This window comes from Hippoglossus hippoglossus, chromosome 19, assembly GCF_009819705.1.
Source record: "Hippoglossus hippoglossus isolate fHipHip1 chromosome 19, fHipHip1.pri, whole genome shotgun sequence".
Classification (NCBI taxonomy): Eukaryota; Metazoa; Chordata; class Actinopteri; order Pleuronectiformes; family Pleuronectidae; genus Hippoglossus; species Hippoglossus hippoglossus.
In genome coordinates, this window is record NC_047169.1 from 3,621,304 (window position 1) to 3,638,629 (window position 17,326).

Below are 17,326 nucleotides of genomic sequence, written 5' to 3' on the forward strand. Positions count from 1 at the left end.
GAATGGGTACTTTTACTTTTTAAACACAAGTACTTCTGCTTGAGTAGAGAATGTGCTTCTGCCACCTCTGCTGGACGAACAGAGAGACGGATAACTGAGGGAATAAAAGACTTCGTGGAGGGAGGTGGAGAGTTGAGGTGAGCTGTGTTTGTGGCAGACTGTGCCAGCGTCGCTCCGACCAGTCTCCCTGTTCTGGCCGGCAGATGGGTCCTGTCGTGGTGCCGCCTGAAGGATGGTGTGCCATGCCGACACACACACACACACACACAATGGTCTCTTGCAATTCCACTTCCTCCCTTGCCAGCATGGCCGCAGCACTGACAGATTGAGAGCAAACAGGCAGGCAGGCAATAAGCTGGGACACCTGAGAGCACCCGAAGGACCCCCGCTCTCACTGGCAGGCAGAGGAGACTGCTGGCCACGCTGCGAAACATCAATTAGGGGCTCAGGGAAAAAAAAGGCTCTATTAAAAGACCAATTAAAGAACCATTACAGGATAATGAGGACGTGTTACCTGTTAGCTCTGAAGCAACAAACAGTGAATCAGCAATGTCATCTTATCAGAGAGGTCACATGGCCAGATGAAGGTCGTGCTGACGGTGCACAGGACGTGACACGACAGAGGGTCGTAGCTCGTTGTGAAGTTCGTTAACAGACTGGAAATAAAGATGGACGATGCCAGAGTCGGTGGAGGTCCCGCCCATACGCTCGTCAACCAATTACGAGTGAGTATCAGCTGTCAATCATGATGTTTCACCCTGTTTTACATCGTCAAATAAGTAATTAAAACTAAACTTAGCAGATACACGAGCACTTCAACATACATTAAGCTAATGAGAACTAATACTTCATACCTACGGCCACATTACGTTGCTCAACTACACACTGGTGGTAGTTACAGAGGCTATAAAAAGCCCACACACAGAAAAACGTATTTGAAGTGTACTTGACTTTTTTAGTTTGCTCCATGTCCTATCTGCTAACATGAAGGAGGCACGGTCCATGACCTATACTGCGGCCAGCCACCAGGGGGCGATCACGACGCTTTGGCTTCACTTTTGGAAGCTGAAATGTCGTCCATCTTTATGTTCAATCATTTTTTTTGCCAGGTTATAACGACAAACCCATGAGGCACAATTAAAGATGATTGTTTAAATGAAGCGTTTCCAAACGAGTCGTTCGGACATAAAACAAACGACATCACGGGGATGAAGAGGAGCAGGTTCCCGCGGAGCGGTGATGAAGTGAGCTGTCGCCGAGGTCGTTAAACATGGTGGACTTTACAAGGGCAACGCTCGTAGACTCAAGACTGAGATCGTCGCCTAATCACTTAACTATGTGGTTATTTTTTATGTGACCTCTCCAGACACACTTCTGAATCTGTGTGTGTGTGTGTGTGTGTGTGTGTGTGTGTGTGTGTGTGTGTGTGTGTGTGTGTGTGTGTGTGTGTGTGTGTGTGTGTGTGTGTGTGTGTGTTCAAATGACAGACAAAGACAAGTGTTGTCCTTCTGCGTGATATCTCAGCCTCCATCAGGGACAATCAATACAATCCCTCAGAATTACTGTCACAACATAATGAAACACCCTGCCATACACAGAACACACACACACACACACACACACACACACACACAAACTTTCTATGCACCTCACTCCTCCCTGACATTTATTCTGTTTATTAAAAACATTTTGTCGAGCTGTGTGTTGTGTGTTGATTGATACAACACAGCGACTCCACGATGATGAATTAGACTAAACAGACGAAGAGTCTGGTTTCATACAAACTGATTCTAATGTTTGTAGCAGTGACGCCGCAAACACGGTAACACAACGACTTTAATGAATACAACTAACTTTTAAATAAATACAATTATTTAGAACAGTGTCAGCAGCAATAACCAAGATTCTAAATCCCAACGTTTCTTTACTAATGTGACTGCAAAGAAAATAACAAACCTGTGATATGTGAGAGCGTGAACCTACATTGAATCCTAATGACACTGGATGTTATTATTTATTTGGCTGTGAATACGAACATCACACAGAGTTTGAATCAGGGTCCACATGTTAATCATCTTAAGTGAAGTATGACGTCCTGAAGGTGAGTGTAATTTATCGAGGCTGGTTGACCTTATCAGAAAAAATTGTACCGGAACATTTTTCTACGACTCTTCCATTAAATGTAATCATTCCTTTTGTAAAAATGATTTCATCCAATTTGTGATTCCATGACGTAATGTCGCTGTGTTTACCAGATCTCACAAATTCCTCTGGTGTGTTCAGAATCATAACTGTTTAAATATTATTTTCAGAACTTTGAAATGAGACTCAAGTTGTCTTATTGAGCTGGATTAATACTTTTGCATCGGTGTTTATTTCAACTGTGCATCAGCCAGTGTAGAAGATGGATGATCAATTACAACTGCTGCTGCTACGACATGCTCCCCTGTCCTTTAATGATTGGTCATATAATATAATATGATTGAACAGATGATTGTGCAGAAACTATTGATGTTTTCTTCCATTGAGTATCTTTCTCTTTCTCTCCTCCTCCTCCTCCTTTTTCTCTCTCTCCACTTGAGCGAGGATCCGTTCTCGTTACATGGCGGCAGATTGACTTTGGCTGGTAAATAGATGTCACGCACTGCATCCTTAGGGTCACATTTGTCTTCATAGATACCACGTTGAGACCCGGAGATAGAGATAGAGAGAGGGGGGGGGGGGGGGGGGGGGGGGTAAACAGAGTAACACGGATATGGTCAATATGAATAGATAAAGGGGACGACAGGATGGAGAGAGAGAGTGAAGGACACAGGAACAAACAGACGCAGACGTAGGACACAGACGGACGAGAGAAAATTGAGGTTTGGCTGCGTGTGCGTTGTGGGCATCTGGGATGGGAGGACGAAGCGGAGGATAGGTGCGAGTCGATTGAAGTATCGTGTCGGCCCTGTGAGGACAGACAGCCATCTTTTCTGGTCTCGTCAACCCGGGAGAAACGCCGTCCCACCCTCCCTCCTGTGGTCATAATCACACGAGACCGCGGTGAGACAGCTGGTCTCAATGTCAGCGGGACGGCTGGTCTGGGATCTGTGGAGGGACACAGCAAAGGAGACAGATGCTGATAACTAATGGCTGTTATTATAGATGCACCCGCCACACAGGTCATATGTATCCTGTACATCCTGTTTCCTTTTGGTCAAAACCTTAATAACCAAATACAACCCTGAGGCAGTTATAGCACCCCCTACTGGTATTTAATTTGTCCATCACTATGCATGGAAATCGACTGTACTACTACCCACACCCATTCATCATCCTTCCCTCATCCCTCTTGCCGATACCGACATCCCTTCATCCTGTCTTCCCTCCTTCCCTCATCCCGACCCACATCGCTTCATCCTCTCCTCCCTCTTCCTGTCATCCCTCCCCTCATTCATTCATTCGTCCTCCTTCCCTTTTACCCAGATCCCTTCATCCTCTCCTCCCTCGTTCCCTCCTCCATGGATTCTTTCATCCTTCACCCAACGTCCGTTCATTTTCTCATCACACTCTGTTGTGGCCTGGTCCTTGTGTAGTGCTCAGCTTCATTTGAGCTTCATCGTCTAACCTGGAAATAAACAGACGTCATAAGCTCTCAGTAGCGTACACACACAAACACAGTCTATAACAAACACACACAGTCTATGACACACACACACACACACACACACAAACAGTGTCATCTGTGGATACACAGACAGAGCAAGGTCACCGGGCGTCTCTGTGCGAGCGGCGTCGCTGAATGTTTGGTCTGGAACCTGCAGCCGGCGCCAGTTCAAACAACGCATCAAACCAAACAGCTGTCGTCGGGATTCAGTGGGTTTGTAGTTATTTTTGTTCACACGCTCACTTGTTGTCAGACGAGATGCTTTTATTGGCTGCGTACAAACTGGTGCACTGACCAGTTTTTTTTTTTTTTGTTGTTGCTGTTGTTTCCTCGGAAGATGCTTGAAAACTGTGTCGGATGAAAGACGGAGAGAAGGAGAGTGGGAGGAGCAGCTGTGGGACGAGCGAGGATAAAAGAAACAGCGTGAAGGGTCGAGTCAGCAGAAATAAATTCAGATTCACAGACACATGTCCTGATTATGTTTTTTCATTTTCATTTTGAGTGTATTTATATTCTGTCCTTTTATATATATACACTAGACATGTACATATATCAACCTACAGGAGGACTGGGAAAGAGAAATGTGGAAAAGGCCAAAACAGAAAAGGAGGATAAACATAGACATATGGTGTGTACATACAAACACACATTTAAACATGAACACACACACACACACACACACACACACACACACACACACACACACACATGAACAAGCCAATCCCATCCCTGTAGCTGACCATCAATCATCACTGACACATTATTAACCATGATAGCTCTGGTGGGTGTATCTATATCGAGAATGTGCCTCTGTTTGTTCACACACACACACACACACACACACACACACACACACACACACACACACACACACACACACACACACACACACACACACACACACACACACACACACACACAAACACGCTTACACACACATGCTAATATGAGCATGCGTGCACACCTCCCCTCCCACTGTCGTGTTTTTCAAAGTGTCATGCGGCGATCCATCACGCTTTGAGGGGAAATACATTTATAACCCCACGTCTCCATGAGACTGCCTCGGTCCAAATGGAAGTCGCCTCCGAGCGACGCACTGCTGGCACGACTGAGGACGTTGTTTGGCGAGCGCCACCGAGCCGATGATCCCACCGCACAAATGTGAGTCTCGTGACCCACAGACAGAGGAAGCTGATGCACAGGTTGTCTACAGATTAATCAGAAATAGAGATTAAAAGTTGTATCTGCCCTTATTGGATCTGTTGCTGGTTAAATAAACCTCGTTTTAGCTCATTTTTTTATTTCACCGTCCCTGGGTTTCGTCTCTTTGGATCATTATTTCCCACTTCAACACAAACTTGCGTATTCCAAACTGTTATCACAGATCTCGACCTTTTCTGCCACGTCTGCACCAAACTTTCATCTCTGATCCTAAACCCTCAATGTCAGAAAAAGCCAGTCAGCGCTACAGACAAATTTCAGTCAGTTCTCATCTCGTCGTGTCTCGTTTGTCGTGACTTTTTTAAGACTCATTCATTTGCTTTTTGTATTTATTAACTTGTATTGTATTAATTGTTTTGTGTTTTGTCTTGTAGATCGGGAAAAACGAAAGCTGCTCTGACAATCACCTGCTCTCTAACCCTTTCTACCTGAAAACCATGATGTTGTTGCCAGCGGCTCTAAACATCCGTCTTCCCTGAAGTAATTTATGTTTTTAGAAATGTTTACATCAAATGTCTTTGCTTTGGCTGTGAATCTGGCCACTGTAGTTAAAGCACCAGAGCATGTTACACCTTATTAAAGCAGAAATACACGAGGAAACTTCAAGGTCGGACCTCATCCTATTAAAATTCACCCCTGATAGCAATGCTAATGACCACATAAGAAGGGAGGCTCCTTAATCAGGAGGAATATTCTCCTCATGCTCCCCCGGTTCCAGGAGACGAGGGGCCTCTCTTCATTTGCGGCGTGACAGCTGTGTTGCAGGGGGTGTCCCTGCCGGCTGGAGATGACGGCTGCAGAGAGGCAGTGGAGTGACTGACGACTTGGAGATAGTCCGTCTGTCAGACAGAGTGATGGCTGCGAGACGCTCGCTGACAGATCAGGCGAGACGAGGGGAAATAAAAAAAGAAGAGGAGGAGGAGGAGGACGAGGAGGGAATCCTGGCAGCTCTGTCTCGCAGTCTGGGGGGAGGCTGGGACGATGCTGGAGTGGCGGCTCTGATCAGGAGGCACCTGTACTTGTTGATGGTGTTTTAAAGACGGAGGTGTGCTCCATTAAGCTCCATTAGGCTTGCATCAATGTGGTGTTGTTCGGTGATATCAAAGATCGTCTGCAGCCGCTGGTAAAAGCTTTTTTCACCGTAATGTATGAATGAATTAAGACTCGAGAAGGTTTCTGAAGAGTCGCACTCAATCACTCACACTCTCCCTGGGTGATATACAAGATATATTGATATATGATCATTGGCTTGAACACAGACAATGTTTTGTGTCATTTGTTGCCATGACTTTTATAAGGAAATTAGTCATTAGCTGCATTAGTGGTTGACATTTGTGGTTTACAACTATTTAATAACTGCTGTAAATTGTTCCCCCACAGGAAGAGCTGTAATAACTCTGGTAATCCAGACTTCAATGCTGTTTAGAAAGTGTTAGCATGTCTATAAACTAAACTTTAAGCCAATATTGAAAAATAAAACTTAAACAAATAATCATAGATCCCAAACCACGCCTCCTCCATGTTAGTGAACGGGGCATAGACCAAACTGCACGTTAGATGCACGATGTTCTACGTCACTTTAGTTAGTTCTTATAACTCTGATGTATGTTTCTCTGAGTTTGGTTTTAATTACTTATTTAATCACTAGGAAACGGAGTGAAACGTCATGATTGACTGCACCTTTATCCAGGAGCTTAGTTTTTGTACGATGGGAGGAAGTAGAAATTTGTTTTCCATCTTTATTAACAGTCTGTTGACTAAATACAATGTATGTTTGCACGCCTCATCGGTCAGACCTGTGTATAACTGCATAATAACTGAGTTTTTACATGTATTTACATTCATTTCCTCCACGTATGATCTGTTCTGTTCACCCGAAGCTAATTGTCCAGTTTGCTTCCAGACTAAATTTGAACCTTGAACCTGCAGAAAAGTTAAATATCAGAATATTCTTCACGGTTGGAAAACAGCAGCGTCCGCCTGTGAGCTTCTCCAGGGGTCACACGTGGTTCTCCCTCTCAGTTTCTGACTCCTCGGGGCCAAACAGATCCAGAACGAGGAGCAGCAATGAAACACACATTAGCATAAGCCTTTCCCTCTCACTGCCTCTGCTCTCACTCGCTCTGTCTGCCCTTCACACATCCAGTGACACGTCCTATTTCCACCACACTGAGACTAATTGGCCCTCCTCAGAACCAGCGCCTCTCTCTCTCCTGCTCGGGCTCCAGGCGGCTCAGGCGTGAGTTTGCGCAGCATTTTGTATTTGACACTGTTTAACGCCGGCGATCGTTCAGTTTGAATAGAAGCCAGAGTTTGTTTTGTGCGTGTATCGTAGCTTGAGCTCTAAACTCGTGGTGCCGGGGAAGCCTTGACATTTGTAAAACAGACAAACAGTGCTGCAGCTCGTGTGTGTGTGCGTCTCACTTCTAATATTTGTATTTTTCTGTTTGAGCTGTTTGTGCACGCACACGTCTGTGGAAAGTATATTTTAATGGCTCCTTTGTTTCTGCACCAGTGTCGCAAACAGGAGGAAGTTATCCGTCAGAGGAGCTGAAGCGATGGCCACACTTACTCGCACTGTCATCATTATTCAGCAGGATGACAGCCGCTCATACTGTACTGCACCCCCCACAGGCTGAGGGGAAACGGGGAGCTGAGACTTTTACTGGAACAGGCACAGAAAGCAGGAGGAGAAGAAAAAAAAAAACGAAACGAGACACAAAGTTGTAAACGGAGAGAAAAGAGGAGACGAGGCTTAAAGGAAAGTTCAAGCATCATTTTGATGTTTTTTTGTCAAAGTCAGCTCTATTTTCACTCCTGTCTGTCGCTCTGCTGCTGCTGCTGCTGTTTCTTTTTTTCTGTTTGTTCAGTGTGTGACTCATCTGTCTTTCAGTCTGGATCTGTGACTGTCTCTTTGCTTGTTGTAATCTCACTATCTTTACCACACACACAGACACACACACTCTCCTGTCAACTTATCATTGATTAAGAGGACGTCCCAGTTATAATCACCCTCTTAAAACCGTTGAATAACTGTCTAACCACTGGTTTGAACTGGGATGTTACTCGGTAGAGCTCTTTAGAACTTTTATCATCAAGATTAATTAATTTTTCTCTGAGAAATCAAGGAAAATGTTGAAAAACGTCCGATCTCACGATGTTGAAGAACACGAAGAGCAAATCTCTGGATCGTGGAAATCAATCCTGTAGTTTTTGTGTTAAAAACAAACAAGCCAAAAAAGGGACAGGGGTGAAAACATAACCTCCTGGACAGAGATAATGCACACACATAAACATGCACATTTGCAATCGCTGCCTCCTCCATATTAGCGGATGGGACATGGACCAAACTAAAAAGTGGGGCATTTATTTTGGCCAATAATCATTATTCAGGATAGAAAATTCAAAAACTCTCCAGTATGTGATCAAACATGAAGGATTCTGATTGGTCCTCTGACCGTCTGTGCCCCACTGTCCCCTCCCCTAATTGGCTTCCCGGTGTTTCCTCCCACAGCGATAATCTCCAATCAACCATCTGCCGTCGTCCTCCGTCCCTCCGCCGTGTTATCACTTTCCCCTGCTGGTGATGTCAGGCTGCAATATTCCCTCAAAAGACTGCAAACAAAACGCTGTGCATGAAAATAATGTCCACTATTAGTCATGCACTCTCGTTTTAGAAACCGTCTATGAGCCACAACCTCTATGAAGTTGTGCCTGCGTCTGTGTGTGTGTGTGTGTGGATAGGACCTCCTGTGATGGACGTAATAGGCCGGGACAGATGGCCTCCCATCCCACTAACCCACACACACACACACACACACACACACACACACACACACACACACACACACACACACACACACACACACACACACACACACACACAGGAACGTGCCTGAAGCTCGGCCTCTGTGTTTGGTCGTAGTTGTTGTCTCCTGTTCCAGTTCCAGCCTTATTCTGTCGCTCAGAGCAGCGGGAGCGAGCTACATCTGTGCCTGTGATGTCGCGACAGAAATAGAAGTGAAGGCGCCGGCGTTTGAACCAAGCGTTCAGCTCTCTGACATCTGCGGGTAAAAATAAGCTGCCTGACACGTGGTGAACTTTCTGGTGTTGAGTTTAACATCTGCAGCGCGATACAGGTCGGTGCCGTGACCACGAGCGTGTTGGCGTTCGGATGAAATCTCAATTCACTGTTCTAACTGTTACACAAACATCGCAGTTTGTTTTCTTGCTCAAAATGACATCTTCTGATTTAAATGTTGGCATCTGAGTGACTCCATGTGTTGGAATGAAAGGACAAATCGACAGTAAAACACTTAAAAATAGAAAATGTCTCTGGTGATTATGCTCCATCGATGTGCAGCGACCTTATTGAGACATAGGCTCATATACGAGGGAGATGAGACAGGAACCCCCCCGGGTGTCTAGACACTGGTGCGGGTGGAGTAAAGGCAGCAGGTGGTTGATTGTGGAGGGTAATGGTGGTGATGCATTTGTAGGTCAGGAATAGAACATGACTGATGTGGAGTTTTTGGGGCTGGATGTTAAAATACAAAACAGGCAATGATTCCTAACATGTCATCAAACCCTTGTGAGACAAATATAATTCCCATTTCCAAACAGGCAGGATTAGAACGGCCACTGCACTGGTGATTAAAGACTATAAACGACACAAACCACAAATATATAGAACTTGCATTTTCATGTATAGTTTACACAGTAAAAACTGTATTTGCTTCTTTAATCCATTCACCAGATTTACTCCTTGATAAAATAAAGCACTCGTCGTTTGAGGCTAATTGAATGAAATGAGCTGCGTTTATATATCGTTCCCCGGCACTCGCAGACGACATGTAAAACCTATTCCTCTTGACGTTTCTTGCTCAATGGACCCGTGAGACCGAGCTGCTGGAGACGCATTTCCAGGCGTCAGGTCTCTTCTCCGAGGTCCAACGGCACTCGGCACAATGGAGAGGAGCTGTCTGAAGGAACTCACTTGCACTTGACAGAAGCATTGATTGGTTAAAACTAATCCAGGGCCTCTGCTGATCAGGGTTGTCATCGGCCTGTCACGAGGTTTGTGGAGGGAGAGGATCAGGGTGTGTGTGTGTGTGTGTGTGTGTGTGTGTGTGTGTGTGTGTGTGTGTGTGTGTGTGTGTGTTATCTGCTCGACAATCAAACTGCCTTTATTCCAAAGACAAGAACCAAACCCAGAGGATTCAAAGTGATTGCATCCACTGTCCGGAGGGAAAACACACACTCCTGCGTGTTGTGTGTCTGTGTGTGTGTGTGTGCAGATGTTGACGTGTGACTTTTCAGGAATATCTGTGTCACTTTGTGGTTTGTTTGTGTGTCCTTATCAAACCAGAAAGCTTGTGTGTGTGTGTGTGTGTGAGAGTCAACACGGTGGGTGACTGTTGTCTACCACTGAAAAATGCTACAGGCTCAGAATAACTGAGGCCACAGTGAAGAAATGACGAAAGCAGCAATTAGAATCTGAGCACCGTGAAATCGTAATGCAATTACACGCACTTGTTTCTGCAGGAAACAACAAGAGGATTAAAGTCTAAATGACTCATTTGCAAAGACAAGCAATAAAACAGTCCTCAGCCGTGTTATCTGAGTTTCAGGGCATATAATGCAAAGTTCGTCATGCATTATTAATGAGTCGGATATTAAAAGTAATATAAGTCCTCTCCCTGCATCGGGGAAGGGTGCGATTGATTTAACTCTTCACGCGTCTGCAGCATCACGTGTTCCCGCAAAGACTAAGACAACGAAAAATAACAGTTTATTTACTTGATTGTGGTGTAAGATAATGTTTATATCCTCTTACATTTGCAGCTCCAACATGTTCAATATGAAATATATTTAAAAAAAAAAAACATTATGAAATACATGATTCTGTGAAATGAATGTAGAAGAAAATTATTATATAAGTAGAGGTTTTCATCTGTATTTGTTTGTTTGTTTGGATGTTTTTCCACATTCACATTGATTTCTCAGAGAATGATTCATGGATCTTCATGAAAACAATTATTTATGTTTAGAGGACTGAAATTTATGAGTGTGTGAAATATGGTGCAGATCAAAATAAAAACCAGGGCCTAGTGAACCAGATTTCCCCCAGAGGACAGTCGAGTCAGTCAGAATACGGTTTCTTCTCTACCTGTAAATAATTCTAACGTCTCATCTCTGTCACATCAAATATTTAAGTGTCTCCCTGAGTAATAAAGTTTGGATTGATTAGAGGACGTGCCCCCACGTTTGGACGCCCCGGAGCCGGATGGAACCAATAAGAGAGATAATTAAAGGAAGAGGGATGCACTGGTGTCTTTGTGTTGGCATTTTCTATTTAACAGATTTACAATCAAAGGGCAGGCGTTCAATTTAACTCAGACACGACCACAAACAGCTTTCATATCAGCGGGGGGAAAGCAAACCAATTAAATCCATGTAAATATCAGAGATTTTCCACCGCTCGTCGTTATTAGACTCAGTCCATGTGTTCGGGCACGTGCAAAGTCACAAACTTCCGTTTCTTTCATTTGGACACCGTGCAATGGTTTCCACAAAGCACATACACGCCATCTAGTGGTCGCCTGTCAAGCTGCTTCCAAACTCTGAATCTGAAAGTCAGTGAGTGAGAGAAGAGTCAGTTCAGGATGAATGTGCATGTTTGTTAGTGGACGACTTGAAAGGACACATCAAAGACTCCCTCAAACTCTAAAACCACACTGTTACATTTAGGTGGAGCGAGTTTAAGCCCCGGAGCCATTAGCCTGTGTCCTCGCTGGGTTTTTCCGTCTGTCTGCGTTCTCACAACTTCCATAGTAACGTATTCCCCTGGAGTCCAAAACCCATTTGAATCAAATTACAGAGCGAAGTGCGGCACACGAGCAGCCGAGCGTTTAGCAGGAGCAGGGGTTTCTGGGAGGGATCGTTTGTGGGGCTCGCAGCTCGCCGCCATTTGAGGCTCCTGTCAACGCAGCGCCTGTGGGAGGTTGGAGCGCTGGTTGAGGTTAAGAGTGGGTGACCCGACGCACTTTCACAAAGTTTCACACAAATAGTACTCGAACAAATTAGGTTACAGAGCACAGACACGGTGCCGTGATGTGATGTGTGATAGAGGAAGAGCTGCAGATAGACAAGTAACACCACATATACTCGTGTGCACAAAATACGAAAAAATAGATTTAGAAAAATGTTGAAAAAGATTATGTGAATGAAAGAGAAACATAAACAACGGTACCTGATAAATGATATGTAAATGACAACAGTTCTATATACTCTGGTAGGTCGTGATTCAAGTACTATACGAAGTACGATATTATCCAGTACATGTTACTTGTGTGCAAACAATATTTAAAGAGTTGCCCCTGATACCGGACAATATAACATTTATCTACAAGTTGATCTGCTGTTCAGACACACACACATTAAATGTTAAACATTTTTTATTTAAAGTTCGAGTCAAATAATCAAAAATGTTCAAATCGAATGATCTATAATAAAAAAAAATCATAAAGTGGAAATAGCTGCCGAGGATATAAATTCATAATTTTTCAAACACCATTATTATGGTTTTCTTGTTTTTTTGTTTTGCTTTTTTTCCTTATGTCTGATTTAACTATTTGCACAGAAACCAAACAGAACATCATCGTCCCCTAAGAGCTCGACCAGTTAAAATGAACTGCCACCAACTGGGTTGTACTGGAAGCAGGTGCATGTTGGAAAAGTGAACTATTGTACTTACAAACTGAGCCAAGGAATAACAACAGTAAGGAGGAAATACATATAAACTATGTTGTTATAAAACCAAAACAACAGGAGCACAGACAAAGAAATCCTAGTGTGCATGTGCAGGTTTATTGGCTGTAAACATTCATGGTGTGTTGGTGAATATCAAGGATCAGTGGTGAGATCAGAGAGGTTTTGTCAGTTCAGTCATCATTTCCTCCGTCAGAGAAAAGTGTGGAACATGCGAGTTTTCAGACCTTTTGTCCAAGGAACACTCCTCCCTGGGAACTTGATCATCTTGTACAGATTTGAACAACTCTCCCAACTGGAGAGGGGGAACCAGCGAGCAGTCCGCTGGTTCCCGTGAAGGTTCCAGAAAGAGGAGGAGCAGCGCTGGAAGACCTCGATGTTGACCGCGTGTTGACCCGGCGCCCATCGAGACACTCGCACCAGAATCACAGAAGAAGCAAAGCCACACGTGTGAGGAGAGACGCCGTGGAACACCGACTCGTCCGGCCTCACGGACGCTCCCCTCTCCCAGACCATCCCGGCCTCCTCCGCCACCCCCATGCCGCTGACGCTGCACAGGGCCTGAAGGCAAACCTCCTCCAGAGGCTCCTTGTCGGGGAAACGAAGCAGGATGGCGACGAGCCGAGGCACCGCACCTCGACGCAGTAACAGCTCCTGCTGCTTCGCTGAAGGAGAAAATAATCGTTCAGAGTGTGTTAAATTAACTTGTAAATGTTTTATAAACGTTGCTATACGTGAAGTCAGTCTCAGCTGTCAATCAAAAGGTATCACGCCATTTTTATAGCGTCAAATAACCACTATCTTTGAGAAAGAAAAAACTTAACACGTACTTGTCCTATCTGCTAACATGGAGGAAGCAGGGTTTATGACCTATACTGCAGCCGACCACCAGGGGGGCAATCGCTTTGGCTTCACCTTTGGGAGCTGTCATGTCGTCCATCTTTATGTACAGTCTGTGGTTTGTTTCCAAGCCCCCTGTTGGTAGGGGCTGTAACTGCAACGTGCCTACTGCTAGCGTCGTTGTGATACGATGATATTTGTAACTGGTTTCCTTCACTTACAGCTGTCGTACGACATGCGTGAGATGGCCCTCGCGGCGTGAAGGAGCAGCTCCTGGTCTGTGCTGATCAACACCGACAGCAGAGCCGTAACCAGGCCTGCGTCGCCAAAACCTTTACGAACCACAGCTGGAGGGAAACAAAATTAAACTTACTGATTAAAACAGTTTATTTAAAAGTAAGAAACTCGGTTTATGCGTGTATCTGGAGAAGTGACTTACATTCCTTGGCGAGTTCAGCCACTAGTTTTGCCGTCAGCAGCGTGAGGGGCCCTCTGGTCCTCAGAGACAGAGCCAGGATCGGCAGGATCCCGCTGACCACCACCTGCTCAGCAGCGCCTTTCTCTGGACACAAGTGGGATTACACGCAACGCGTAAGTGTACGAGAACCACGACCTGCTACGACCAACTTCATGTGACTGAAGAAGAAACTACATAAACCAAATGTTAGCAACTGTAGTTCCTGAATGTTTTGTTGCTTTAATGTTTGGAATGAACGTTTCTGGATTTAAACTTTAAGTGTTTTCCATCTTTCCTCTCGTTGATGGCTGTGACCTGTGTTTACCTCTTCTGCCTCTCTCTCCCTGTTGCTCTCTCGCTGGGAGACACAAATACAGCTTAACGTCTGCCGCGGACTTACAACTGTCACACACCTGATCCCTTCACAGAAGCCGTGGGTTTTCTACACGTTTCATCATTCAGAAGGAGCAGCTACGATAGTGCTGCTACCACCAGGAGTGGGAGGTGCGATGTCTTAAGGTACACCGGTGTGGCATGTGGCGGCGGAGCTGTGTACGTTTTTTTTGCAATTCATATCTCATCAAATGAGCTGACGTGTTGTGACACAGAAAATAACCCTGAGAACTGCTGGTTGCAGCAGCGAGCCTGTGACAGGTTGTGATACATCTAACGTTGTCTCGCGGGTGTGCGTCCCCGCTGAGGCCTGAAGGATCCTACAGCTGATAATACATTTGTGTTAGAGTGAAAATCAGTGTAGATGAACTCACTTCCCTCCTTAATGTCGGCCAGCACCGTGTTCAGATGTGGTTTCAGTTCGTGCTCGATCAGCTCCAGACCAAGGACTCTGATGGCCCCTAATGCGTTGTTCAGGTTGTCTGAGCCGAGATGAGAGATAAAATAAACTGAGACATATTAAAGGGATCAAACCATTTACCACATACGACATGAAAACACTGATGTATGATCTATAGACTGAATATAAAGACAGATGATGTGACAGCTCCCCAAGAGAAGCCTAACAGCGTATCAACTGCCCCCTGGTGGCTGGCTACAGTATTGCTCATAACCCCCGCCTCCTGCATGTTAGTGGATGGGACATCGACCAAACTAAAAAGTCAAAGTACATGTTGATGTTTCTGATAAATTTGGTTTTACGTAGTTATTTGATGCTGTAGAAATATGGGTAAAACATCGTGATTGACAGCTGAGACTGACTCGCAAGTGGTCATGAGCATAATCTGGTATTATGCTCTTGCTCAGATATTTTGGCTTCATTTCTGGATACTGGGAGGAAGTGGAAATATGTCATCCATCTTTATTTACAGTTTATGGTATTAATGTGCACACACAAGTTGATGCTTCCACTCTGGGACAAAATTAAAAGACATTTCTTATCTCCCAGGTTTTTGTGGCTTCTGTCCAGCATCTAGTTCTTATCAAGTTTGGATGCTTTCATACACTTTCTCCATTAAAATGAAGACCTACACTACATTTTCAGTAGGACTAAATAATAACTGAGAACAGAGAATAATTAAAAGAACGTGAACTAAGATGCACTGTGTTGCTTCTTGTAGAAACATCCAGATGTGGGCTCCCTCTCTGGATTAGACCTGAGCTGTTCCTGACGGGTTGTTGGTCTTTGTGGTGCAAAAGAAAACAAGATTAAAGTGCAGCCGACACGCCAGCAGCTGTGTGAGTGTGTACTTACAGCAGCGCTGCTTTGCCAACATGCTTAAGCGCTGTCAGTGACAACATGTTGATGTGCAGCAGTGCTGTGCTTACATTTCCTAATCAGGCTGATGGGAATCGTACCAGTTCTGCAGGTATTGTTTTTTTTATTAAAGTAGAAACTGTGATTGTTATGGCTCTAGATGAAAAGTTATTCATATCCAGTAGTAGAGATACAACCACAAATGTCAACCTCACGGTGCTGCAGGAAAAGTCAGGTCACCACAAACGTCTGCATGAACTTATATGATAATCATCCGTCCCCGGATGGAGCCACTGATGATTCACTATTTACCAGATGCCTGATCCGAGGTTAATTCTGAAATCCATTCAATTAAATTCTGTTTAAACACCAGTGGAAATAAATCAAACATGTTCAAATTCCTGGTCACATTTTCCCTGATGCTCTGTCAACATAAAATCCTCCCATTGCCAAACCAATTCTCTCATGAGTGGACATTGAATGAACTAACACAGAGTGACACAGAGTGAGGAGTCGTGTGGTCGGTGTTTCCCCAGATGCATGAAGCATGTGGAGAAATATCAATAAGCTTTAAGTTGGAGTCCGGACGATTTATCAGTTTGTCTTTTACAGACATTTCAGTGTCTGCATTTAAATTTCCTGATATGAAACCTTTCACTTTATAGAATAAACTATATAGAAAACAATTTACATTTATGTTTAGATTAAAAAATCATGTTAATTTTCTGAATTCAAGTTATGATACAGTTTGTGGTTAAACCAGGATTTAAGTGATAATTCAAGGTCCAGTGAGGTGAACCAGAAAATGTTCAAGATGATTTTTTGTATATCACAGAAATGAATTCAAAACAGCAGCTGTGTGGATGGTGGTTAAAACTATTTAAATATTAAAGAAACTAATACTTTAACACAGCAGACATTGGATAATTCCCTGCTAATTAAGGAGTCATGGAAATCAGTGTGTGATGAACAAGTGACTGAGTCAAAGTCTAATTATGTGAACATGAAACAAAGTGTGTCCTGAATGAAGATGTTACGTGTCACATGATCTGATGACCATGTCACAGTCATGGCGGTGCTGAACTCACCGTTGCAGCTGACCGTGTACGGCTTCAGTCCACTGGACCTGCACGTGTCCATCTGTGGACGAGAGCAGCTGTAGGTGGGAGGCACGTTGGAGTGTCCCATCCTGATCCACGCTGTCGTCTCTGAAAACCTTCTCAGGTCCACATCTTCACGCAAAACACATCTTCGTGCATCCTCGTTTATTCTTTCTGCTGATTTGTTCTTTGGAGATTTCTTTTCTTTTGGGGGGCATCAGCTTGAGAAAACCCACCTTCTCTGCATCTCACCTCACCCACACTGCTTTAAGTAATATAATAATAAATAAAAGTATCTGTTTTCATTCAGCACGCCTTCCTTCCTTATTCTCCAGCTGGTTCTCAGGGTTAATACGGAGAAAATCCTCAGTAAAGCTGCTGAAGGATTTATAGCACACTCCCCCCCACCCTGTGTGTGTGTGTGTGTGTGTATGAAGTAAAGGTATTAGCACTTGGCTGACTCTGCTGAGTTCATACATAAAAAAAATCTCCCACAATGCCTTTCAGCCAAAACAACACACACCGGTGGGCATCAGGTTTCTGCCCACGTGTAAACATGATTGAAGGTTTTTGGTCTG

At 44.3% G+C, this 17,326-nt stretch overlaps 1 protein-coding gene across 1 annotated transcript; it reads right to left on the reverse strand.

The window, feature by feature from the left end:
- Positions 1-12,489: 12,489 nt before the first annotated feature.
- Positions 12,490-16,836, reverse strand: si:dkey-21e13.3 (uncharacterized protein LOC100150043 homolog). The gene is made up of 5 exons (XM_034571479.1): positions 16,737-16,836; positions 14,705-14,812; positions 13,920-14,042; positions 13,702-13,827; positions 12,490-13,305 (listed from the first exon to the last, which is right to left on the reverse strand). Exons 1-5 carry the CDS (start codon positions 16,834-16,836, stop codon positions 12,833-12,835), a joined length of 930 nt encoding a protein of 309 aa, XP_034427370.1. The 3' UTR covers positions 12,490-12,832.
- Between the last annotated feature and the right edge of the window lie 490 nt (positions 16,837-17,326).

Excerpts from the sequence above, each read along its gene's own strand:
- si:dkey-21e13.3 (XM_034571479.1), bottom strand. The coding sequence starts at position 16,836 with ATGGGACACTCCAACGTGCCTCCCACCTACAGCTGCTCTCGTCCACAG. Across the intron at positions 14,043-14,704 it reads GGCCGACATTAAGGAGGGAA|AGAAAGGCGCTGCTGAGCAG; the intron begins GTGAGTTCATCT and ends ACTTGTGTCCAG. Across the intron at positions 13,828-13,919 it reads GGCTGAACTCGCCAAGGAAT|CTGTGGTTCGTAAAGGTTTT; the intron begins GTAAGTCACTTC and ends GTTTCCCTCCAG.